We start from the raw sequence: 26,512 nt of genomic DNA on the forward strand, positions 1-26,512 counted from the left end.
TGGCATAGCACTGCATTGGCTTGCCACCCAAATAACATTGTGCTGGATTTTAAAGTGGGGGGGGGGGAATCTCCTTCTGCATCCTCTCCTCCTCAACCTGACCCTGAGAGTTGGGGTGGGGGAAGACAAGCTGGATTTTAAAAAAATGTCTTGGGAAGTGGCATAGTACTGTTTCGTGTCGCTCGGCTTACCACTCAAGTGTCATGAAACACCCAGAGGTCCCGCTTTGTTTTGATAACAGCAATCACAGTTGCTTGAAATTGACCTTGAGTGGAGGGATCCTACTTGCCTCCTCCCAAAGTAGCCCCCGCCAGCGGTCCAAATAGGTGTAGACAGCCAAAGATAAGTCTTGGGCTGCTTCATCATTGCTTGTATGCCATGTTGTCACCAGGAAATAGATCACTCCTGACCACGCTGAAAGCAGACCAAAATGTGAATCACCATCTGATTGCACCCTGTGTGATTAACCAACAAAACAAACCACCAGCCATATGACAAGGTATATAAATACTCATCTCCCAGTTGATGGCTGGATATTGCCATTCTGGGAAAGCCTAGTCTGCTGATCACAGTCAGCTGAAATCTGTTTTCAAGATATGTCTGCAAGCAATTTATAGATAGTGATGAAGCCAGAGGACCAAAGAGGCAGGGGTGCAATAAAAATAAGTACTCACGGAAAACAGGGTAAAAGCTGTTAGTAAAAATAATAATAAAATGAGATTGTAGAATTCTCTTGGTTTCTACCATATGTGTAATAGTCTACATATTATGTGCAGAGTTGTGCTCATATAAGATTGCTACGTACATGGTTTTACAAGGGGGTATTCACTAACACCCCATGGTTTGGCTGGTGAAATTAACAGCTAGTGATTGCCCAGATAGCTACACCTAGGTATTGTTTAGATGGAAAGTCTTAAACTCTGCCCTTCTAAACAATCTTGATTCAGACCAAAGCTTGGAAATAATTTGTTAAAATTTATGTTTAATCCCAGATTTGGTAAAATGTTCAACAATTGATTCAGAGTTTGTTGTTTTCATTGTTAAACGCCAATCTTTATTTGTTGTCAAAGTGTTGCACAGCTAAAACTACGGGCATATGAAAAATATAAATAAAATTCAAACATAAGTAAAGGATTAAAATGATTAGACTATTTTTGATCAGAAGCAGGCTACTCCAATGGTGTTATCACAGCCATATATTAGATCTTCTTTAGTACATATAGTGGGGCATAAATTATGTACACATAAATGTATATATTCATACACATAAATGTGTAACCTGTATACTAATTTTTGTAACTGTCCAGAGAATGCTTTAAGCACTATGAGGTAGTACATAAGCAGCCTGCTTTGCTCTCTTTTTGCCACATTGATTGAATTTCTCCACACTCACAGAAAATTTGTCCTGTATCCAAGTAGCCCCATTTTACATGATTATTCTTTGACATTCCTACTTCACTTCAAAGTCAATTAGGTGTCTTCCAAATGGTCCAGTTAGAGTCTTCTCCTGGTGGGAGACACTCTTCAGCATTTATCCATTTGACAAATGTGTTGTTTTTGTTCTCCATAGATTTAGTGTAGCCTGTTTCAATATTTAGAACTTGAGATTTGTGCAGAAAACTTCTCAATTTTGGCCATTGTCTAGGAGGTTGCTATCCATAAAGTGGATGGGTTTGGTGCTATATTTCTTTATTTTGCTCATTATTCTTTAGCACCTCTCAATATATTTCCAGAGGAGCAATGCCTACCAAATAATATATATTTTTTCAATGAGAATAGGTTGAGGCAGCTGGTAATAATCCTGCATGATTCATTAAGAGCTACATCTATTTGTTTGGCATGTGCTGATTTCTGGTATGCAATGCTAATATATTCTGCTGTGGAGAAGCACAGAGACAAAACTGTTGTTTTTATTGTTTGTGGATGTGTACCCCAGTCTGACCCAGCCAGTTTTCTAAGTATAGTGGTGCCTCACTAGACGATGATAATCCATTCCACTGAAATAGCTGTTTAGCAAAATCATTGTCTAGCGAAAAGCATTTCCCCATTGGAATGCATTGAAACCTGTTTACTGCGTTTCAATGGGGAAGAATTGTCGTTGTCTAGCGAAGATAGGCCATAGGAAAGCCGCTTTGCGAACCGCCAATCAGCTATTTAAATCACTGTTTTGCAAAGCTTAGGTCCCGAAAACACCTGTTTTGCGAGCATGGAGGGAACTGTCAAAATCGTTGTCTAGCAAAAATCAGTTTGCGAATCAGGGACCAAACATTGTCCAGCGAAATTCCCCCATAGGAATCACTGTTTTGTGAATCATTATAGCGATCGCAAAAAGCCAATGTCTAGCGAAAAAACTGTCATGCGGGGTAACTGTCTAGTGAGGCAACACTTGTATGTTATTTCTGGTTGCAACTTTCTGTTTGCTGCTTAAACTTTTTTTAAAGAAAATCAGGGTTTGTTGTAGACTGATCCGCAAATACTTTAGAGTAAGGCAATGTTCCAAAATCATGGCTGCTCAGCTATGTAGGCATCCTTCAGTATCGAGAGACTATGGTAAAATGCTCTGTATCGAGGACTTGGAACAGCATCTAGTGTGGCTGAAAAGGCCAATTCGAGAGTGACCATCCCTTCCACACTGAAGACAAATACAATCTGTCCCCTGTCCAGCTCCCTGGTTTTGCAGATTTTGGGACTTCCTCTTTGCCTCGGCCTGCTGAACAAATGTCTCTTCAAATTGGGAGAGGCTGTGATGCAACGCCTGCCTCCAGGCTGAATGTTCAGATGTCAAGGTTTCTCATCTGTTGAGGTCCATTCCTAAGGCCTTCAGATCCCGCTTGCAGATATCCTTGTATCGCAGCTGTGGTCTCTCTCTGGGGCAATTTCCCTGCACCAATTCTCCATATAGGAGATCTTTTGGTATCCAGCCATCAGCCATTCTCACAACATGCCTGAGCCAATGCAGACATTGCTGTTTCAGTAATGTATACATGCTGAAAATCCAGCTCGTTCTAGGACTACTCTATTTGGAACTTTGTCCTGCCAGGTGATACCAAAAATGCGTCAGAGACAACGCATATGGAAGGTGTTCAGCTTCCTCTCCTGCCGTGCACAAAGGGTCCAGGACTCACTGCAGTACAGCAGTGTGCTCACGACACAGGCTCTATAGACCTGGATCTTGGTATATGCCGTCAGCTTCTTATTAAGCCATACTCTCTTTGTGAGTCTAGAGAACATGGTAGCTGCTTTCTGAGCCAACAGCTTCACTTCTTCTTCCGTGAACTGAGCTTTCTCAGCCAGCAAGTCTGCTGTTTCTTCAGACCGCATCAAGGCTTCGTTGGCCATTGTCACCTCTTCTTTTAACTGCAGCAGCCTCCTCTCCAATTCATCCCTTGTCCGCTCAGCTAACTTGGAGCTTTCTCTCTATTTCTCCATTCTTTAAATGGAAGGCACAGATCTGTGTTTTTAAAGGGTTGGTTTTAGTTGGTTGTTTTTATAACATAAAGAAAGATTTTCTAATGTAGGGGTTAACTGGAGCTCAGTGGACTCATAATTCCCCCCTGCAACAGTTAAACAGCAATCACCTCGTTAAAAAAGCAATAATCAACATGTTACATTATTTCATTCCGGAGTTTTTAGAGTAATTTGGTAGCCATTTTGGCACATTTGTTGTGGTAATTTTAATTGATTTTTTAAAAAAAATCTCATAATTTAATGCTTATTATAAGAATCTGGTTTTATTTATTTTTCTCTTCACATGTCCGCATTAATGAATTAGGGTTTTTAGAGGCTTGGGTTTACAAGAGCTGAGCAGGGCAGGTGGGTACACGACGTTTTGGAAATCGCTCATTCATAGGGTCACCATAAGTCAGAGGCAACTTGATGGCACATAACAACAACATACATTGGCATCAATGTTAGTATCTCCCAGCTCTAGTACAGAGTGGTGTTGTCTCACTGCTCAGAAATGAAAAATGGTTCCCTGCCACCCAGATGATGATTGATCATATAGGCAGTGAAGAAAGGAGAGAAGAGCACTTAGAATCCTTGGGCTACACACAGAGAGGTCAAGATTGTCCGTATATGTTCTATGGTGCCTACTAGCATGTATGTGAAAGATGGACTCTTACAGGTGGCATCTTCTAAGCTACCCTGTATCTCTCTTTAAATGTTATGAATATCTAACAATATTTCAGAGGTGGTCGCATAATGCAATAAGGCATTAAGAGACAATAACAATACTGTAGACATATTAGGAAATGGCATTCGATTTTCAAATGTATTGAAGATCTTCCATATAGTGAGAGGAATTAACACTGGCCGGATCCCGCATTCTGTTCATCCATCTGTGAGACTCCTTTTCCACTCTGCAGCAGGTAGGGCAGTTTTGTCTGCATGAATATGGAAGATAAGACTGCCTGGAAAGATTTTGTTATATCTGGTAATGGGGAACAGACTTCCCACCTGACAGGCAATTCCTTCTTTTATTTGGGTATATTAAGGACACTCCTGTGCCTGAACACTGATTACACACTCCATGAGCAGCGAAGAAACCTTTCCACATTAATACAAAACAAGTGGATGAATTCATAGAAGAGTATGAAACATTTGTCTCTGCAAACCTGCTCCCATCCATTGTGTGATGGCTGCCAGCTTTCAGCATCATTAAGCAGATAGCTTCCCATTCCAAGGAACACTCCCCATGGAGAAGAGAAAGAAGTACATATTTCAGGGTGTTCATGTTGCCAATTCCTTTGATTCTCCCAAAGAAGAAGGTGTAAATGGTTCCAAACTGCTGGGCTGGAATGATGTAAGACAGATAGTTTCATGCCTTAAATCACTGTCAAGGATGTGATAACGTTAGACTGGAAAGGAAGGACAGAGCAGGAAAGAAAATTTAGGGACGTAACTAGACAACACAGTTAACACATTAATAGAAGTAGTACAGAAGAAGGGGAAGGAAGTATGCTTATTATATCATGAGATTGCCTCACACCCTCTGTTGCATATTAACTTGCTTTTGTTTTCTGACTGGTTTTTTGGAAGTAAACATGGCTTCACCTGCAAGTCTCATTGCTCATGCATGGTGTTTTGAAACAACTGTGTGCCTGAAGGGAAAATGTAATCACAGGCAATCTGCATTTCCCATAATGTGTGATTTGACCATAATGGAGCTTGTCCTGTTAGACTTGAAACATGTATTCAACTAGTCACCGTAGTTCTTGGCTCAAAATATGATGTCTAAGACTGATAAGTATGATTGGGGCTGGAGGAAGAGGGAAGAACAGTAGCAAAGTGCTGTTCACAAGTGCTAGTAGATAAGGAATATCCCATTTCTCACAATTTCATGTCCTTGGATCATATGGATCCTTTTGATGTAAATAGTAGGCCCTTGTAATCTCACAAAGTTGGGGAAGGCAGTGGTTGGGAGGAGGAAAGGGTTTTGCCCAGGCCCTGCAAAGCCATTGCCAGGAGCTGGACAATAAGAAGGCTCATGAGTCATGACACTGGTGCTTTGCCAAGTAACAAGATGGGGCCAATGTCACTGTGCCCCAAAGCAAGGGACCCACAATTAACTGTATCTTTTTGCTCTATAATAAATTCAGAACACACACACACACACACAGAGAGAGAGAGAGAGAGAGAGAACTACTTGCACTGGTTTGAGAACTCAGAGGGAACAGTGATGGTGTCAAACAAAGAGAATGTACACCAACAGCCATCAATTCCTTGGTATTAGGAAATGACTGTTGTGGGCATATTGATTAAACCCTGAACAGTGGGATTGCTGGCAGGAAATGCCCACAGCATTGGGGAAGCAGAGGAGAGGTTGTACTGGGGAGTGGGCAAACACCCTGCGCAGAACTAGCAGGCCGATTGGAACAGTAGGTAGCCTGTGGTGCATCAGAACTGTGCCAGTTGAGTGAGTGAGCACATTCTTGGAGTAGCAGTTGGAAGAATGAAAGGAAGGGGCAGCAGACTGAAGCATGGCATTCATAGGACTGTAAGTGTGCCATTCTCTCTTACATGAAGGAGACTTCAGGGAAGCTCAACAATTGTAGGTTTACCTTATGAAAAACATTTTCCCCCAGATCCAGGGTCCAGGCAGGAGCAGTATGGACTGAGTATGTCCCTTGTCCAAAAGAACACTCTGCATGTAATGGAAAGTTGGCTGGCATGTCCCCCACCTGATGCTGCTTAATATCCATTGACCCCTGTTTAATTCAAAGGTCAAAGAGAACCTTTGAATGTACTCCTTCTCCTTCCACAAGGAGGCAAACCTGTAGTGGAGCAGGTTCTTTAGCTTGCTGTTGTTCTCCCTCTACAGAATCTCTCATCCACCTAGATGCCCCCCTCATTATGCTCTCCATCATGCCAATCAAGCCCTGGAACATTGGGGTCACAAGGCTAAGGATGGCTTTCTCCTCACTAAGTACACGTTTCCCTCTCAAATCTTTGGATAGTATAGACCACTGGACCCATAATGTTCCACCCTTCTCTGCCCAGAGGAGTAGCCACACCAAAGGAAGGCTCCAGTGCCAAATCATGGAGCAACCTTTGTTGTTCCAGCACTCTTTCAAGCAGATAGAAAATGGAGTTCCATCAAGTTGCCACAACCAGGATTGGGTGGTGCAGTGGCAATCCCATCTCCTTTTTTTGCCTCTACTGCAATAGCTCACTGCCCTGGACACTGTGGTGAAAATGCTTTGAAACATTTCCAGCCCACTCAGTTATATTAGGTATGCATGTGTCCCCCTGAAAAGCACCGGGACTGCTAGGTGGAGAGTGTGGGCCTCCTACTTCATTCTTTTCATCTTCCAAGCTTGCAGTGCTGGTTTCATGTTTGCTCCATTGTCTGTAGCAAGCAGGCCTTGCCTTTTTGTGGCTAGACTCCACTGTTGCAGCAATTCCCTCAGAGCCTCTTGAATGGAGGGAGTGTAGTTCTGTAAGGCAAACTGTTTTTCTGTCTAAATGCTATAAGATTAATTTGGGCTTAAACACCTTAACTGTAGCAGGAGCGGCCCTCTCCCTTTTAGCCAGAAAGAAGTATAATGCTCTGGTTCATCTTTGGTTGTTACAAACTTCTTGTACACCACCCATATGGAACACTTATTAACATTAATACTCTGGTACATAGAAGAGTCAGTCAGTTCACCTGGGAAGCCATCTAACTACATTTAGTTACTTAGTTTTTTAGAGAAAAACAACACTTTGGATTTTTCCATAATTAATAATTATCTTGTTGTTGATATTAGACTACCCAAGGTCAGCTACTGATCTCCTTGATTTTATCCTTTATTCACCACATTAGTTTTTCAGTGCCAACTGCTGACTGACATTTTTTTCAATCCTCTACTGGATGAATCAACAACCACTCCTCCATCTTCAACACCCTTCCAGATACTATAGCAAGTAACATGTTAGATAATCGTTAACAAATAAGGGGAAACTGCCCAGCTTGTGGATTCTCGGGCAGAGGGTGTAGGGACAATAACGATTAGTCAGGGGAAAAAAAACTTGTTAATGTTATATTGAGAAAATTACATTAGGTAAGGTAATTAAATTACGGCCTTTAAGTTCATGTCAAGCAAAAAAATAAACAAATTAAAATTTAACTAATTCAAATCAACAAATTATTTCCAAGTGTCCATGTGGAGAAAGTGTGCTGCAGTTCACAAAAATGTGTCATTCAAGTCCAACATGACTTTTGTTTGTGAGCTAACGTGGTTGCCCCTCTGGAAGTTATATTATTGTTGTTAGTGGATCCAGAAACAAGAAAGGGTTTCAATCCCTTATTCAGTAATGGGATCCTACAAAGATCAGGGGAGATTACAGTTCTGAAGTTCCAAAGGTTAGAATCCACTCTTATACCCTCATGCAGCGGCTGAGGAGCAAGCAGCAAAAATGTCAGCCATTTTTCAGAGGATTTCATTTCCGTTTTGCTTCAAAGTTTTCTTTGATTAGACGAGCTTCTGTGCCATTCCGACTCTGACCACCTTTAAGTTTAGAAAGGAGCCAAACTAATAAAGCACTTTCCAGATGTTAACACTATACTGCAGAAATATGTGTCTTTTTTTTTACTTTAACATGTGCCCACCTGAAAATGGTTTTAATAGCAGACATCTGAGGTGCAACAGTTGCTTTTCCTTCATGTTATGATACTTTTTCGTTAAAATGGGAAGCTGCCCTGAGAACTTCTGACTAGTTCCTCATGTGTACGTGGGACGTATATAGTGAACAGTCTTGTAGTTCTAGAAAATAAAATGAGCAAACAGAGGAACCGTTCCTTGAACTAAGAGACCAGTCCTTGGATTCAGACAAAACCAAAGCCAAGATAGCCTGGTGTTGACAGATTCAGATGTCCAAGTTAAAGCTGGGCTTCTCTGAAGCAGACTGAGTTCAAATGTGAACCACTTCTTAGCTTTGCTGTGCATTTCTGATTTGGAGGGACTCTGTGACTCAGATGGCATGCCTGCAGAAATGGATACATTTCTCTCCACACTCTCCGTATAAGGAAAGCACCAGGGTAGGAAGAAAGGAAAATAGTATTTTTTGTAATCATTGCAGACAATTTCACCAGATCCCAGTTCAGGTCTTATAATTTGTGTAAACTCACTATGCATAGAGGGGAGTGCTCTAGTCATGAGGATGACCCCTCTGTTGACATTTTATTTACTCTCCTACAAATGGGGGATATGGATTATGGAGAAAGCCAGAGAGTTCCAGAAAAACATCTACTTCTGCTTCATTGACTAGAAAAAAGCCTTTGACTGTGTAGACCACAGCAAACTATGGCAAGTTCTTAAAGAAATGGGAGTGCCTGACCACCTTATCTATCTCCTGAGAAACCTATACGTGGGACAGGAAGCAACAGTTAGAACTGGATATGGAACAAATGATTGGTTCAAAATGGGGAAAGGAGTACGACAAGGCTGTATATTGTCCCCTGGCTTATTTAACTTATTTAACTCCCAAGCTGGAATTAAGACTGCCGGAAGAAATATCAACAACCTCAGGTATGCAGATGATACCACTCTGATGACAGAAAGTGAGAAGGAATTAAAGAACCTCTTAATGAGGGTGAAGGAGGAGAGCACAAAAAATGGTCTGAAGCTCAACATCTAAAAAACTAATATCATGGCTACTGGTCTCATCACCTCCTGGCAAATAGAAGGGGAAGATATAAGTGGAAATGACAGATTTTACTTTCTTGGGCTCCATGATCACTGCAGATGGTGACAGCAGCCATGAAATTAAAAGACGCCTACTTCTTGGGAGCAAAGCAGTGACAAACCTAGACGGTACTTGCCGACAAAGGTCCAAATAATCAAAGCTATGGTTTTTCCAGTAGCGATGCTTGGAAGTGAGAGCTGGACCATAAAGAAAGCTGACCGCCGAAGAATTGATGCTTTTGAATTCTGGTGCTGGAGGAGACTCTTGAGAATCCCCTGGGCTGCAAGGAGAACAAATCTATGCATTCTAAAGGAAATTAACCCTGACTGCTCACTGGAAGGACAGATCCTGACACTGAAGCTTCAATACTTTGGCCATCCCATGAGAAGATAAGACTCCCTGGAAAAGACCCTGCTGTTGGGAAAGTGTGAAGGCAAGAGGAGAAGGGGACGACAGAAGTCAAGATGGTTGGACACTGTCATGGAAGCTACCAACATGAATTTGACCAAACTCTGGGAGGCATTGGGAGACAGGAGGGCCTGGTGTGCTTTGGTCCATGGGGTCATGAAGAGTCGGACATGACTTAATGACTAAATGGGGGTATGAGTCAGTGACAAGTTGGAAGAGGAAGAGCTCCACTATCTATGGGCATCCTCCTATAGAAGTCTCTGCCCATTAGAATCTGCACAGGGTGTGTTCCTACTTCCTTGGAGTTTCCATGGAGTTTAGCCCTGCCCACCTGTTTCCTCTGTTTTTTTTTCTGCATAATGAAAAGGACTGGCAGAGTCTTTATTTGCCACCTGTTAGAACTTCAAAACACCTATGAGGATTTCATTTCTTGGTTAAAGGCCCCAGAATTCTTGCCAAGGGAATTCTGGGTTCTGAAGAGATCTGAAGATCCATGCCTAAGAGGTAATCTAGTTTCCATAAATATGCTCAGGCAAGAACCAAAAGGATTTTGCTCTCAGTAGCGACAAAATGTCCTAAAAATTGATCATGAATAGCAAAGGCTGGCTTGAATGAAGAACTTTTTGGTTCATCGTTTTTCTAGCAACAGACTACAGGAGCAGCAGGCATTTCTTTGAGGAGTATCAATGGGGTAAAAGAAGTAGGGAAAAGGTAAAAAAAAGAACGAGAAGCACAGAGAAGATAGGTGATCTGTTAAGATGGCCTGTCACTAAGGGAGCATTTAGAGCTGTTTTTGTTATGCCTTGTTATTGGCCAAAAAAAAGTACAAGCATGCCTGATTTGGTTCAATTTGCAACTTTCCCCCAAAGACAGCACATCCTTAATAAGAAGTATAGCTGGTGCATTTTTTAAAAAAATTAATCACAAGGGCTCTTCCTTCCCTCTATTGTTTTGATAGTTACCATGATGACTTGGGAGGGCAGATTTAATCCTTCTCACCCCTAGCTCAGTCTTGTTGAAAAATGCAAACTTGTGTGTGGATGTACCCATGAGCACATGTGTGCATGCATACACGCACATACACAGAGAGAGAGAGAGGGAGAGGGAGAAAGAGATGCTGTGCTGGTGTTCCTGCTATACACCTTAAAAAGAAAGCTCTCTTTGGACAAACAGGAGCTTTCCCCACTAAGCTTTGTTGCTGGGAGTGTGGTGCAATTCTCATCATGTGGTTGGAAAAGAATAGTTTAACCTTCACCATCTGAATCCTATGATCTCAATGAAAATACACTCCAAACTCCCAGTCTGGCACGTACTGAATTTGAATAGAACAATAGATGCTAGTTGATTCTTCTGCAGCAACCAGACACTGCATCAGACACACAAGGTCTCACTCAATTCAGATTGCTTATATAAAGCTTAATTCACAGGAAGCATCAGAGCTTAGAATGCTTCTTTTAAGAAGAATTGCTAGAATGACATGCTGAAACCATTCATAACTCAGTCATGGTAACAAGGTTGCTTGGAGTCCCAGAGTATCTACCAGCCACTCTTCAGTGATGGGATAGTCTCAAGATGTCTTTATATTCACTCTTCTCAAAAGCAGCTTCCCAAGCTATGCAAAGACCAGCTGCATTTTAAGAAAATGCAAGCTGTATGAACAATGCTGTGTTTTTTACATTTCTCATTAACTTCAACAAGGAAGGTATAAGAGCCGGTCTTCGTGAATTGTGTCCACAGCAAGAAGCAAAACCATCATTTAATGTCATTGCCATGCCCTGCTGGGCATACATTGTGCTATTTATGCATTCCAGATAATAGAATATATGAAGATAGTGGCTTCAGCTTGATAAAGCAGAATAATAATTCTGAGACTTATTTGATTTTTCCAGCAAATTGGGCAATCACAACATAATACCATACAATTGCCACATTTTAAAAGTCCTGGAGATTTTTATTTATTTATTTAATGGGTGATCAAAATTGCTGTCAATGAGAAGTACAGGATTTGGGGGAAAGTCCATCTTTTAAGCATTTTAGGACAATCCTTTTGACCTACTGCAACATGAAAGAGGATTCAAAAAAGATATCTTAGAAAGAGGATTGTATGCAATGGTACCCAAGAAGCAGGATAACATCTTAAAAGTACCATAAAGTATACCATGAAAAAACAAAAAAACTAACTTTTTCAAAAGGACATTGGTAACAGATACTGTAGCTGGTTTTCTCATACTCATGATTTCTTGTGTTAACTACTTCTTGTTACATCTTATCCTATCTTTCACATTTAACACTTCATAATCTGTGTTGATGGTCTAAAAGTAACTTTATGCTTTATTTCTGCTGTAAACCTACTGTAGCAGATTATCACTTCTTCTTCAACATGTTGGGGCATCTAGGGACAAATTAAGACCTTTAGTGGTCCTAAGCACTGAAAAGATTATGGTTCACCCCTATGAATATAATGTGCTGCGGGTCTCATGGCTTCAAAAACCACGTATAACATACACATTGTATGCACGAAGATACAGTCATTTAACTGTATAGAATGTGGCAAAAAAGAACCACATGTCTTATACAAAATCATACATACAATTAAATTACAGTATTGGCTTCCAGTCAAATCTTGTGCTTTCATGCTTTGATTAAGATAGAGAGTTTTTGTCAGAATCTGTAAACTGAAAAGCTCAAACAAGAATTTAAACACCTTTTGGAATGTGGTTGTTATTGCTTTGGTTTGCACATGCAGTGTAGAGTCCTTGGATCTAAAAGGCTAGTAGCTCTTTTTATCTTTATCCCCACCCAACCTTCCAAAATGCAGAAGTAAAAAAAATAAAATAAACAAAAACCACCAAGCGATGATGATGATAATAATTGCACACAAAACATGAGTTTTCTCACTAGGCAAGTTTTTACACTTTTTAGTTTTTACTAGTGTATGCTCAATTACTTTAAGTAGGGAGGTGGTTTTCTTGGTGCTCTTGAGGGAAAGAGAAAGTGAGTTGAGGGTGAGGGGCGACTGGATATGGCTTGTTAGGGAGGGTTCACCATGTGCACCATGGTCCATGGAAAATCCAGCACTGAAAAAAAAAAACACCTCTGTGGTTCCCCCATTGTTTATGTCCTAAGCACATGCTTATTTTGCATAATGGTTAATCCGAGCCTGGGGACATCCCATTTTCACCCTTACCTGCTTCAGCATTCCATGCCATATCTCATTCTGTTCTGGCAGGTCTCCCCACTTCCCGTCCTCAAAAGTAGGAGAGGAGAGGAGAATAGCTCAAGTGGCTGGGGAGACTGGGGAAAAATCAGGTGACATGGACAGGGAGAAGAGATTTCCACTACAGCAAAATAACCCATTAAAATGAATATTTTAAAACAGCAATATGAAACTTAATGACTGATTCCATGCATCATAAAATGAGGCAAAGTTCAGGAGGTGCAAGGTTTGCTGAGTTAGGCTGGTGTTAATTGCAAAGAAAGATGGTGCCTGGGGGGTTTCTCTTGAGTAGGCATTTAGGCACAATCAGAGAAAGGTCACTCACCTTACCCACTGTTATCTTTAAAAGAAATAAAACTCCAAGCCATGCTTCAGCAGGATTATATGTAAATTAGTGGTGCTAAAGATATTGTGGCATTAGGCCATTCTAAAGCTACAGCTTGCAAGATTTTAGTGTCACAGAGATTTCTCAACACCCTCAGCAAACTGCAATTCCTGACATGTTGAATTCCTAGAACTGAGGGGAAAACCAGAAGGAAAATATATTTTTAAAAAACACAAAAAACCTTTTCCCCCCTCTCAATCCAATGTCCCCCCATTTTTCCTCTTGAGCCTTCCTATTTATTATAGATCATGTGGAGATCCTTCAGAGAAGGCTTTATTGTTAAATGTATGTTTTGTTAAGTGTACACAGTGTAATCAAACTGAATGTCCATTTGTCAATATGCCTTAAGAATTTAAGAAAGAAAACATGTATAGTTCCACAAAATGTAATGTGATAACAAATATGAACTCTATTAATAGCTTAGCACATTTTCTGGAGGTGGGGTGGGAAATATTCTTCTGCTGTTTCTTTTAATGGGACGTACGCAAGGAGCTTTCCAGTGGATTTTGTACTGGGTGAGTTTTGAAACCATTATTGCACTGTTTGTGTTTCAATCACTTGTCATTGTTTGCATTCTTGTAACAAAAGATAATGAACATAAGAAAATTTTTTGACAGGAATAAAAATCATAAAGTGGGTTTGAGCCAACAAAATGTAAAAACCATTTTAGATTTCTAAATGCACTCATAGTGCAGCATTAAATATGATCTCATTGTGTGTCTAGAAGTATTGACTATCAATCCAGTCCTGTGAAAAAGATAGAAGCAAAGGTAGACACCGGTTATAATATGGTCTTTTTCTTGTCTGGTAATGCAAAACTAAGGTGAGAGGAAAGAAAGAAAGAAAGAAAGAAAGAAAGAAAGAAAGAAAGAAAGAAAGAAAGAAAGAAAGAAAGAAAGAAAGAAAGAAAGAAAGAAAGAAAGAAAGAAAGAAAGAAAGAAAGAAAGAAAGAAAGAGAAAGAAAGAAAGAAAGAAAGAAAGAAAGAAAGAAAGAAAGAAAGAAAGAAAGAAAGAAAGAAAGAAAGAAAGAAAGAAAGAAAGAAAGAAAGAAAGTTAAATTGTGGTTCAAAATTTATGAAAGTTTTTTGAGTGGTTTATGTGCAGGATCACCAGTCCCTGTGTGATCTGCACAGTGAGTAACATTTCATGAGTCTGAAGCATGCCTAGAAGTGATTACATTTGGAAGCCTTCTTCAGATGCCTGCCTTGCATGCTGTTTCCTTTGACCAATACTAACCTTTTCAGGGCAAATGTTAATGTGTATGATATTTGTCTTTCTTAAATGAACATTCCAAATGAACATTTGGAACGGAAGGTTCTGGACTTAGAGCAGGGCCATTCCTGGTACTAGTCAGAGTGGAGCCACTATCTCAGGCAGCAGATGCTGGGGAGTGAGGCAGAAATGGCAAACCTTTCCCCAGCCATTCCTACTGAGTTCTCTGGCCCTTTGTTGGTTAACAAATCTGGAACAGTGGGCAAACATCCTGCATTATCTAAACTAGCTCCCTGCTTTTGGGTACAGTCCTCACCCCTTGAAATAAAACTATTCCTTATGTTCATTTAACGTGGAATGCATATCAGAAGCTGGAGGGGAGGATTACATCCTTTGCCTTAGTCAGCAAAATGTCTCAAACTGGGCATGGATTTAGGGTTGCTGAGTCTCAGGGCATGTTGGAAATCTGAGGGATTTGTTATATTTTCTTGTGTCTCCATGCGGGGAGACAAATCTGAGAGCTAGAGGAAGAGGAGTTTGATTTTCTGTTTATGAGGGGGCGTTAAAGCTGAGGTGGGATTGGAAGCAATCACTGTGGCACATATTAATGCTTTGGCCACCATATGATTTGGCAGCCATGTGAAGAGTTGGAATAAGTGATATTCACAGCCTCTGTAATGTTTTTAGTTCTCTTTCTAGCAAGCTGGACCCAGGCATCTGTACTGGCATGCACAAATCTGGTGCCACTCTAGGAAGTCTTCAGGAAAAGCAACCCTCCTTGTAAAAAAGAAGCAACCTTCCTCCTTGTTTCAAAAGATGGTGGGACACATTTCTTTTCACAAATCTGGAAGAGGCTGGACTAGAAGTGGCTTCAGAGGCATTTTTGCTTTGGCTTTTTCCTTTCTATTTCAAAGTTGGGGGTGCTCAGTGTGGCCACCAGTGGTTTCCACCAGTGGAAAACTGACCATAATCCAGCTTGCCTACCCCAGACTAGAGTGATCCTAAGGCTATATAGGACCAATGGATGAGAAAACTAACTCCAGAGGATGGAAAACACTAAATATTCATTCATTCATTCATTCATTCATTCATTCATTCATTCATTCATTCATTCATTCATTGCACCATGACACTTACTTTGCCATGAACTTTGGGAACTATAATTTTGTACCTAGATTTAATGCACTAATATACGCAAAACACATATTTTAAAATGAGGCTCTGTCAACAGATGTATTGTCTGTTACAATTACTGTATATGTGTTTTGTGCACACATGGCATAAATATTAATTATGGATAGTACACTGCCAAAGTGTTCATGAACTAGCAAATTAAAACATCTTGCTTAATAGCATCTAATTTTGTGTGCAAAGGCCACAGTCCCATCACATCTGAATTTGTAACAGTGTTATTGTTGAGAGTTCTGGGAAATTGCTTAAGTTCCAGTAAAATGCACAGCGGAAGGCCAGCTCCTTAAGATTAGACTTAACTGTAGAAGTCCCTTTCTTTACCCAATTGTTCTTGGTATCCACTCTCACCAAAGCCTAGCACTTTTGGAAAATAAGACTCAGGAGGCGATCTTTAAGTGTAAAAGGCTTTGTATATTTTACTCACTTAAAAGCCCATTTCTAAAACAGGCACTCATTAGGCTTAAAGTTGATAGAAAGGAAAATAGGGTTCAGAGATCCAGCCTGGAGATCTAGCATCTTCCAAGGTGAAAAAAAGGTTCTGAGACAAAATGGAGTCTCTCAAAATGCGTGAGGATGAGAAGGGGAGAAACAAGGGCGGAGTTTATCTAGCCCGGCAAAAACAAACCCCTCTGATTGGTTAGCATGCAAACAAACAAGCAAGTCTGTGATGGAGGCCCTTCCTCCCATATCTTGAAATTTACATCAAGATTGCTAACTAGCCAACAGTTATAACAGATAGTGTGCTTATATATAAAGATTTTTGTTGCTGCTCCCAGGTCCAGCACTAATCAGGATATCATTCAATGTGAATTGTGGAAGATGACAACTTACTACCTGTAATAAAAAAAGAGAAAGAAAGAGAGAGAGAGAGAGAGAGAGAGAGAGAGAGCATTTATTTTTTTAAAAAATGGCAGATAAAAGAGGGTTCCCATTTGTGTATTCAGATGCAAACTTTGAAATAACAATCATAATTCGTATGGAATTTCAGTGCATCTTAATATAGTGTGAATTGCTGTGACCAACTGCCCTGGATGTCTTCTAGAGGCACTTGTTTCATTTATCTCAATCAGCTGAAAAGCAGTGTGGTGTAGTGGCGAAAAGGAATGGACTATGACTCAGGACATCTAAGTTTAAATCTCTGGGTCACCATGGAAACTCACTGTCAAGTGACAATGGTAACCCCTTCCTTGAACATTTCACATATCTTGAAAACCCTTATGAGGATTGCCATGAATCAGAAGCGAATTGATGGCAGATACCATAATGGCTGTCCAGGTACAAATTGTTGATAGGCCACTGCTTTTCCTTCCCGGGGTTCTTTAGCTTTAAATCAGACTTCAGTAAAGAATGCTTTCAAATCGAGGTTTTTGATTTGATTTTTTAACTTACAGGTTTTAAATGTTTTTTACAATTTTTTAATACTTGATTGTTTTTAGACATTTATGTATATTTAATTGTTTTTAAAATGTGATATTTATATCATTTCAAATTTCTTATTTTACCTGCCCTTTCGGGAGAAAGGTGGCATATAAATTACTTTAAAAAATAAAATTAAAATTGTCTGAACAGTGGGATGCTCTTTCCCAATACTGTGCGTTGTTGTCCTTGTTGTAAAGTATGATGCCAGGGTTGCACAGGTTATTGCCCAAACCTATTCTGCCATTTATAAATGTCATGAATCAAAGACAAACTAGTGAGCAGTGGTATGATGACACAACTAAAAGCTCCGACAAGTAAAATGGGAAGCTAGCTTAGCCCACTCACTCTTTTCCTTTCCCCCTCTTATCTAGAGCAGACACTGAGGAGCATGTGAGAAAAGCATTGGGAAGTTCTATTGTAGAGGTGCTTTTGGTACCAATTAGCAGAGGAGGTATGAGTCACAAGGAGAAAGTTAGACTGCAGGTCTTCTAAGCATGTTTTCCTTGGCAGAAGGTCCTGCTGAGCATAGTCATCTCTTAGAAACTTGTGCTACAGGAGCTCAGTTCGATCAAGTTTGAGCCTTGTCATAACCTTGTCATAAGTGGAATATTATAGATAATTTAAATCTAGATGCTGCAGATGTCATTTGATTGCTGTGAATATTGTTTGTTGTTGAGTCTCACCTTTTGCTTAGTTGCAGCGCCAACTGTTCCTGGACGTTTAAAAAAAGATGATGGTGCGGAAGAACTTGGCTATGAACTCTATATCTATCTATCTATCTATATATATTGCAACATTTTTATTGCATTCCACAGGTCCTCCAGTAAACGTTACTTGCAATATTTTTATCAACAGTTTTGGATCGGTCACAGAAACCACAATGGTAAGTGTGGTGATGCCACTGGCACAGAAACAAAAACCCTTAAAACATGTCATAAACACAACCTGTCAATTTTTTTCTATTTATTGTTCAACTTGCAGGTCCTCCTGTAAATGTTACCTGCAACATATTTATCAACAGCTTTGGTTCAATTGCAGAAACTACGATGGTGAGTGGGACTGACCATTGAAGCCATCTTGTAAAGGAAGGTGACGTGCTACGGATCTGAGTTTGTCTAGATGTGAGAAATACTGTAGTTGAAATGTACCACCTGACAAGTGTAATTTTAGGGTAGTGCAGTCCAAGATACTTATTTCAACAGTACAGCCCAAGATATTTTGCTATCTGAAGTAGAGCAGCAAATGTGTCCACCCCCAAAATAAAAGAATATCATACCCAAAGAGAGTCAGGTAATTGTGACCCCAGAAGTAGAAAATCCACAAGCACCTCTCCCTGATATTAAAAACACAGTGGCCAAAATCCTACCAGCTTAGTCCATAATAGAAGGGCAGACATGCACACATTTTCTCCCTACTCTGATTATTCTTCACATAACCACTTGCTTATTGATTGCAAAGCTGGATGTACAACCAGATGCATGATCATCACATGAAGAATGAGCTGGAAGAGGGAAGAAATTGTTGCACAACTGCCTTTATGCATTTGGATTTCCTTAACAAGATTCTGAAGAACAGGGGTAAATTAAATAACTAAACTTTTGCTATAGTTCCAGGATGCCCCAAAGCAGCTGCCTAGTGTAGCTGCTTCACTCTGCCCAGTGCTAAGACCACCTCTGTATGATCTTAATTCTGTATGAAGAGTGGTATAAGCTTTGCTATTACTTAAATCAGGAGTGGCCAGCCTTTGAGCAAAAATGGCACACATGAAATTCAAAGCATGAAAGACCACTAATGCTGATAATCACACCTACACTCCTTAATACCTTTAATCTAATAAGGTGGAGCATAAGCCGAAGTGCATCATGGGACAAGCAGTTGATGGAGTCATCTGAATAAGGTACATGCATCTCCCTGCTTCTTGCCAGTTTTGCTGCCGCCACTGATTGCTGGTACAAATTGTTTTATTGCTGGTACAAATTGTACCCATTCTTTAGGTATGCCACTTATATGACCTGAATGCAGAATTTTAAAAAGTTACTTTTCTACGGCAATTCCTGTCTGGAGATTCTTGGGGTTGTAGTCTAAAGAAGTGACTTTTTCAGGCTCTGTTTGAATGTATTTTTAAATGGAAATCAAGTGATTTTCTTTGAGAAAGAAATGCCACAACGTCATTTCAAAATCTAATTTCTTCCTTTCCCAACCAAATAAGCTGAAATATATTCTCTTGGAATAAATTGGACTAAACCTATTTAAATGTTGATTACCTGAAATTGGACTGCAGACTGAAAAAGAAGGTGGGTCTTGTGTATTGCCAGGGGGGAGGGGAGAAAAGCAGGGAGACAGACGTGTGGATGGTCCAACTGCAGTGTCAGTTCAAATTATCCTTAGCTGTCAGCTTTTATATAAGTTCAATAAAACTGTTAATAGGGCAGGTTTCGTCTTTACATAAGTATTAAAATACAGCCATCCCAGGTGGAAAAGGTAAAGAAACAGAGCAGTGTCAAGGAAGCATAGATCAAAGGTTCTTTTGTATTTTTGCTGTTACTGCAGTCTGACGCCACAGAGTTAGCATTGATTGTCTGCATATTCCTCTCAGGGTGCCGGTGTGCATTTCAAACCCTATAACTAGCTGTCGCTAATGAGGGGTTCGTGTAGTGGCCAATGAGATGGATGGGGCAACCAAGAGGTGGAATGAGTTTTTTCCTATTCTTACCCCTCAGTGATGGAAGGCTGGGGTTGAGGTGACTGAGACGAGTTCACTTGGGAGCCATAGTCTCTTTGCTAATATGGCCACTCCCATAATTCCTTAGCTAATATGGCCACTGGCTATGCTTGCCCAGGGATTCTGGGAGTCATAGACCTCAAATGGTAAAGTCTGGATTTGATGAATTGATGGCCACTCCTGCTGACATCAATTGAACTGTCCCTGACAGGAATGTTGGCAAGTCTCCCAGCCTGAGTCTTTGGGTCAGAGTGCTGAGTCCAAGTCTTTGGGTCAGAGTGCTGAGTCCAAGTCTTTGGGCTGGAGTCCCAACTCCAAAGCCTTAAGTCTGAGTCTCAAGTTGTTGGCTCAAGTTGCTGGTGTGACTTACAAGTCCCCATCCCTGGTACCTGATGCACTTGATGAGGTGGCAGCGATTTAGCAAGTTGCGGTCTTGTGAATTGGACATGCGAGCACCAGTCAAGACTCTATGTTGACCCACAGTGACCTATATTTCAGCTGGAATGTGGGGCACGTAGCAAATGTGTAGAAAACTGCAGCTGGAGTCTCTTAACGGCACACAGCAGGTAATGCTTTCTAGAATACAGGGCAGGACCAAAGGCCAGAATCCAAAGGAGCAACTTGAGTCTTGGGTTCTGCAGAACATGGAGAGTTGTCACATGGCCACGTCTCAGGAAATATAGGTGCTGAGCTGACAATACTCAGAGAGGCCTAATCTCATTCACCCTTTCCCCAGGAATAGGGGGATTTGCCAGAAGGACCTTCTGACGCAAGCAGAATAGCAGGATATTAAAAGGACACACTTTGGCTCGAAGCTACAAACTGACAATATTCTTTGACCTTAAATTGTGCCCTCTCCCTTTTCTGCTTGGGCCTCTTCTGGGACTGCATTATTGGACAGAAGACAGGTACAAAGTCCCCTTCAGGCTTCAGAGTTCAGTGACTTACCTCTCTCTTCATAGAAATGCTTGGGAAGTTAGTACCTGAACAGCCATGGGGTGGCTATGTTCACCTTCAGATGACTTTAATGCAAAGAGAGATGACAAGATATTAAGTAGTAGAAATCCCGCATGTCACTGACTTTACAAGATGGCATTCAATGACAATATTTGCACGACCTAGTGCTGATTGCATTAATCAGACTCCTCCATTGCTTTGATTAAATCCCCTCATTGCATTGACTGTCTATAAGATATGTGGTTGTCTGTCTTTTCAATGTTCATTACTGCTTTTCTGCTAATAGCAAGGCTAAATATTGAAGCAGATTCAAACAAAGACTGTTGGCTGCCTTGTTTGCTTTAATCATAATATCTGTGGACAGTATTGAAGGAGGTCTATGGGATTCAGCATGTTCTGATATCCGATACTGTCTTCCTTAAAGCTGTCACCTCACCTCTTTAAAGAATAGCTTTGAAATGTGTTTACGAAAGACTCATCTGCTTTGCTTCCCAAATTCAATTTAGTGATGTGATGAACAGTATTGTATTCTTGTGATCCCATAAAATCCTGAGTTTCTTGAGGCTTTAAGAAGTTATTTTATCCATACAGAAGGCTGTTTTACTGGCTGAACAAAAAATGTGAATATTTAAGTTTTGGAATAATCTAGGAATAATACACAGACACTGGATTGCAAGGTTTATAACTCTTATCATGTGTCAATTAAGACCGATGGGAGTTATAGTTCAGTAAAACTGAGGAGCCACACAATGTCCAGATAGTGCTGAGAATCCAGCCTGCGATACACAAAATTTTAAATGTAAGTTTTGGGTGATATCTATCTTGATTTGATAGAGGACGAATGCTCACAGCCATGAAAAATATACTGGGCATCACTGTGGATTGAAATGGCTTTTCAGCCACCTTAAAGATGGATGGCTGCAAAAGGCTGGAGACTTTAGGCAGATAAAAAGTCTCCACCCCAGATTTCATATTTCCAGTTCTGAGTTTCACAGGAAAAGATTGTGAATTCACAGCAATGTTTTCCAACAATTTGAAAAAAAACAACATTCTGAATGTTTGTGATAACGTGGGAACAATGGAAAATCTGGGGGAAATGAATGATTCTTCATTTATGTGCCTACTTTATTTTGTTTCACTTTATCTGGAGGTAGAATTTCCATCCCTTAGTATAAAACTTTACTTCTGGCCAAAAAGACAATGTGGTACCCCAGCCCCTGAGCGTCCCTTTTCTATTGTCACTTCAACAATAAAGCTGAATTCAGTTTTGCAAATATTTAATGCATTAGTGACTTATCTGTTTCCAGTGCATTAAACACTTGTGATGAATCAAGAAAGAGAGACTTTCCTATCATGAAAGCCACTGCAACAAGCTTTCAGAAATCTGAATTATACTTCAGTATATTTCTAAGTAATTTTTTAAAAACACAGTTTTGTTTGGGCTTTAATTCACCCTTGCCTTATTTCTCACTATTCTAACAGCAAGGTGAGAGGCCAAAGCGCTCTTAGAAGTTTGTGTCTTTTTTAATTTTAAGGTTCGCTTGTTTCTTTTAAATTAAGCCAGGAAGCCAAAACACATGAAATCAGCAGCTATTAAAATGACAGGATGCTAAATCCTTACACAGTGCCAAGAGAGAGGGTTCCTAAAAATCTCGGAATGATAACCATGTATTTTATTGGAAATAATTACAAGCATAATATATATCATTCAGCCATGATGCTGCATCAACTCAGGCGATCACACCAGCTAAACTGGTGTGAATGCATTCAATTAATTTTGAAGCAAACAAACTAGAAGCCCCAGCAGTGGAGGACTGGGTGGAGGACTCTGGTCTGATTTGCACTGACTTGTACGTTATGTAATCAGTCGAAAATACAAAGCTGATGATCCCAATCCTAGAACCGTTCCTATATTACTTACCAGTGTAGTTGCCTCCCTAAATTAATTTGATTCCAAACCGACAGGGTTTTTTAATTTAATTTTTATTTTTTAGAAGACAGTGTGTTCCAACTTGGGCTGAATAACAGAAGTTAGCTGTCTGTGAGTTTGTGAATGTAACTGGCAGCCACCCTCCAAGTTCTCAGGCAGGGATCACCATAAGCATGGTTAAATGAGGCCAAATACTTGGTCATTGAATTGTTTGAAATAGTCGGCCCGTTGAGCTCCACAGTGAATTCTGGGAATCTCCAAAACTTGGACAGACTTATTGCTTGTTTAATGTCTAGTTCACTCCTTGTTGCAAGGATATTAATGTAACATTTCTTAGCAATACCTCCCAAGCATTCAGCTTAGTGGTCCATCTAACCAGCATCATTTGTTCAGATCAAAGACCTATGACTGTGATTTTTATGTACATTCTGCCCACTGTGAGCAAAATTGATAAGAAAAGGTGGGTTGCTAAAAGCTGGAGCAATAACACAGTTCCTCCACAAATTTCTTCTTTCTTCTATTCATATGTTCATGTGAATACAGCGTACAGTTAAGGATGAGCTTTTTGTTTATTTGATTGGTTGATTTGGTTTTGCTGCTTGGGATTGTTAAACTTTACTACATCACTGTAGATAAGACTATATTTTGTATGTCTATATAGTTCCATAGGTAACAAAACGTCTTTGCAATCCCATCAGAACTAAGTGCCAGCCAGATCAGTGGGACTTCCTCCAAGCTAAATGTGCACAAGACTTTAACCTGAAGTATATATTCAGATTTTTTATATTCGCTATTATTTATTTATTTATTTATTTATTTATTTATTTATTTATTTATTTATTTATTTATTTATGCCACTTATCTCTTGGCGAATGGACTCAGGGCAGCTTACAGATAATTAAAACAAATAGAAATTTAAAACAAAATATTTAAATCATTACAACGCAATTGAACAGAGGAATATTAAAACCATCACTTGAAAACAAATTTTAAAATGTAAGAAACACAGAACCTCTAGTTTATGTTACAATTAGATCTCAAAAGCTCTGCGAGGAACAACATTTTCCATGAGCACAGGAGAGAGAGAGCGAGAGTCTGACTAGTCTCACTAGGGAACAATTTTATTTAGAAGTCTACTGATACGTGACAACACTCATATTATTACCAGGATTTGGAAATGTTACTTTCTTGGACTACAACTCCCAGAATAAATTCTGAGAGCAACAGACCAAAAAAAGTAATTTTCCCAAGCTCTGATTATTACTGTATTTGTAATAAGTACCATACTGATGACATTCACAGAAAAGCCTCAAAGGAATCGTAGCACAGTATGTTTTAGTACAATCAATAATAAAGCTGCCTTTTCCACACTCAAGCGACCCTCCCCATGACACAATGAACCGTACTTGTGCCGATATCCAGTAAGGTGTTTCTCACTGCCATTTAAATCAAGGGAAATCTTTCCCACTGAGTTCCATATGAAAACTAAAGCTAGAAGGCAAGGGAGTGCAAAGCCACACAGAAGAGTCAGTTCATGAAACAGAAGATCAGTTCTTCCCCTAGCCATGACAAGGTAAATGAGTCTCTGTGTGTAGGCCCTGTGAGGAAGGAGCCAGGAGGGCCATTTGGCCCAACCTCACTTCACCTCAGCCTAAATCTTAAAGATAAAGATACAAAAAAGTATACTGCTATGCATTCTCCAAATTTTACAATATGACATTTGAAGAGCCTCATGGCGCAGTGGCTAAACTGCTGTACTGCAGCCAAAACTGTGCTCACGACCTGGGGTTCAATCCCAGGTAGCCGGCTCAAGGTTGACTCAGCCTTCTATCCTTCCGAGGTTGGTAAAATGAGTACCCAGCTTGCTGGGGAAGTAATGTGTAGCCTGCATAATAAACTTGTAAACGCCCAGAGAGTGCTTGAAGTGCTATGGGGCGGTATATAAGCAGCACGCTTTGCTTTGCTTTTAATGGTTTTTTCCCCCCTTCTTCCAAAACAAAGAGGGGCCTACTTCATCTAACTAGAGACTTAAGGCCATATCCAAGTGTTGTCCAGGACACCAGATCAATTAAACTTTCATCTAGTATTTCCCCAAGCTTAACAGCACAATCCTATACTTAGGTATTCAGAAGTAAATTCCACTTTTTCCCTCCTTCCTGTAAGTGGTTTTAGGACCGCACAAGCAGCCAGAACAGCAACAGTGCTGTCCAGGTTTAAACTGATATTAAATAAGCACATCATTGTGGTTTGGGAAATGCTCCTCTTACCTCTTGGTACTGTGTTATTTAAAATTAAGAGGCAATTGCAATAATTATTCCAAGGCCTTTGCCACTTCACTTTTATCAGAGAAATTGTTAGGTTGAAATGGAAGCCATACAAAACAACAACAACGTAACTATGTGTTGAACCCAAAGAACCATGAAACTGATTTTGTGTTGCTTGTGTTTCTTAAAGACCAGATGACAACACTTTTTTCAAAAATTGCACCAGGGTTAAAAGCAATACTGGATACTCTCGAGGTGTTGGGGGCACCTACAGTACCTCTTTCTATCCTGCTCTGTGTGCATCTATTTAGAAACAAAGGAAACTTGTACTTGCCACTAGCTCCAGATTGATGAGATTCTTATCCAGCTGTGCCCGCCCCCAACTGATGGTACCAAAAAGATGTAAACTCCGCTAGGTGTCTTTGAGATTTGGACTGATTGGCTGTGTCCTGGCAACCACTGCTAGGGCACAGGACCACCTGACTGAAAAAGCAAGGACAACAGAGCTGCTAGGAAGATACGTTAGATAGCATGTTTGGAAAGACTATTGACTTAGACCTGGTTTGTAAAGTTATGGTTGACGAGTGGAGCATGCAGTCAGTCTTTCTGGACAGCAGTGATGAAGACTGATTGACTGATTGATCGATTTAGCCTCTCTGCCAATACTGGGACTTCAAGCAGTTAACAAGATTTTTAAAAATACAAATAAAATCACAAAATATGTAATATTTAAAACACCAATAAAGAAATTGTTATGTCGAAAAACCATAATTGACTTAGTAGCAATTTAAAAGCAGGGCACAAAAAAAGAAAGAAAAGAAAAGAAGTAAAACAGCTACTTATTAAAAAAAAGCTTTGGACCAGACCTGTTACTTGGATGTATACACACACACAGTTTTGTGTTCATTCCTTTTCTCCCTTTCCCCTTTTCCATTCCTTCCACTTCTTCTTTGATTCCAATGGGAGTGTTTTTTTTAAATTGTGAACACAACCTTGCAAGGATTTGCATTAAAAATGTAAGCAGAACACATGCAACACAAAAATAACAGATCAGATAACAGATGCAGATATAAATGCATTATACTGTACAGAGAAAGAAAAGTCCCTAGAAATCAGTGCATTAACTCTATAATAGTTGCTTTAAAAAAAGTCCAACAAAGAAAATAAACTGTTCTGGTTATCAGTCATTGGAGCTGAAAGTGTGTTAGTGTTGGAGAGATGTGATTCAGGCTGTCTTTGGTATTTGAGAAATCAGATTCAAAGGAATCCTCTGCTTGAGTCTTGAAGATCAATCTCACAATGACGCTCCATACTCTAGGAGGTCAAAGGCAATCCTGCTGCAACATCTTCACACAATCAGCTCTTAAGGATTTCCCTCTACTGACCTCTGTTTCTTTCCAAAGTCCATTTACTCTCCACAGGAACAAATTAGCCTTAATGCTTTCTGGTTTACCAAAAAGTCTCTCATTCAAAGCAATTTTTAAAAAGGGGACCATGTCCAACACCTGAGGTCAAGGTGATTAGGGCCTGAACTCCTACATCCTATGGAACAATGGCTCGTTCCTTTCCCTTCTCTCTCAACTAATGTTTCCAGTGTGAACCCTCAGTATAGCATTTTCTACCCATTGGGCCATCATAT

At 40.1% G+C, this 26,512-nt stretch overlaps 1 protein-coding gene across 9 annotated transcripts in view; it reads left to right on the forward strand.

Moving 5' to 3' along the window:
* The window catches only part of GLRA2 (glycine receptor alpha 2), a 156,625-nt gene that overhangs the window by 21,860 nt on the left and 108,253 nt on the right, over positions 1 to 26,512 (forward strand). For 2 of the 9 annotated variants that reach the window (XM_078390390.1, XM_078390392.1), the window contains exons 3-4: positions 17,695 to 17,883; positions 17,982 to 18,049. In XM_078390390.1, coding sequence (XP_078246516.1) covers positions 17,695 to 17,883; positions 17,982 to 18,049 — 257 coding nt within the window. The remainder of the gene's footprint in view (positions 1 to 17,694; positions 17,884 to 17,981; positions 18,050 to 26,512) is intronic. The other 7 variants (XM_078390395.1, XM_078390394.1, XM_020786799.3 and 4 more) reach the window with 4 other exon arrangements.

This window comes from Pogona vitticeps, chromosome 3, assembly GCF_051106095.1.
Source record: "Pogona vitticeps strain Pit_001003342236 chromosome 3, PviZW2.1, whole genome shotgun sequence".
NCBI classification, from domain to species: domain Eukaryota; kingdom Metazoa; phylum Chordata; class Lepidosauria; order Squamata; family Agamidae; genus Pogona; species Pogona vitticeps.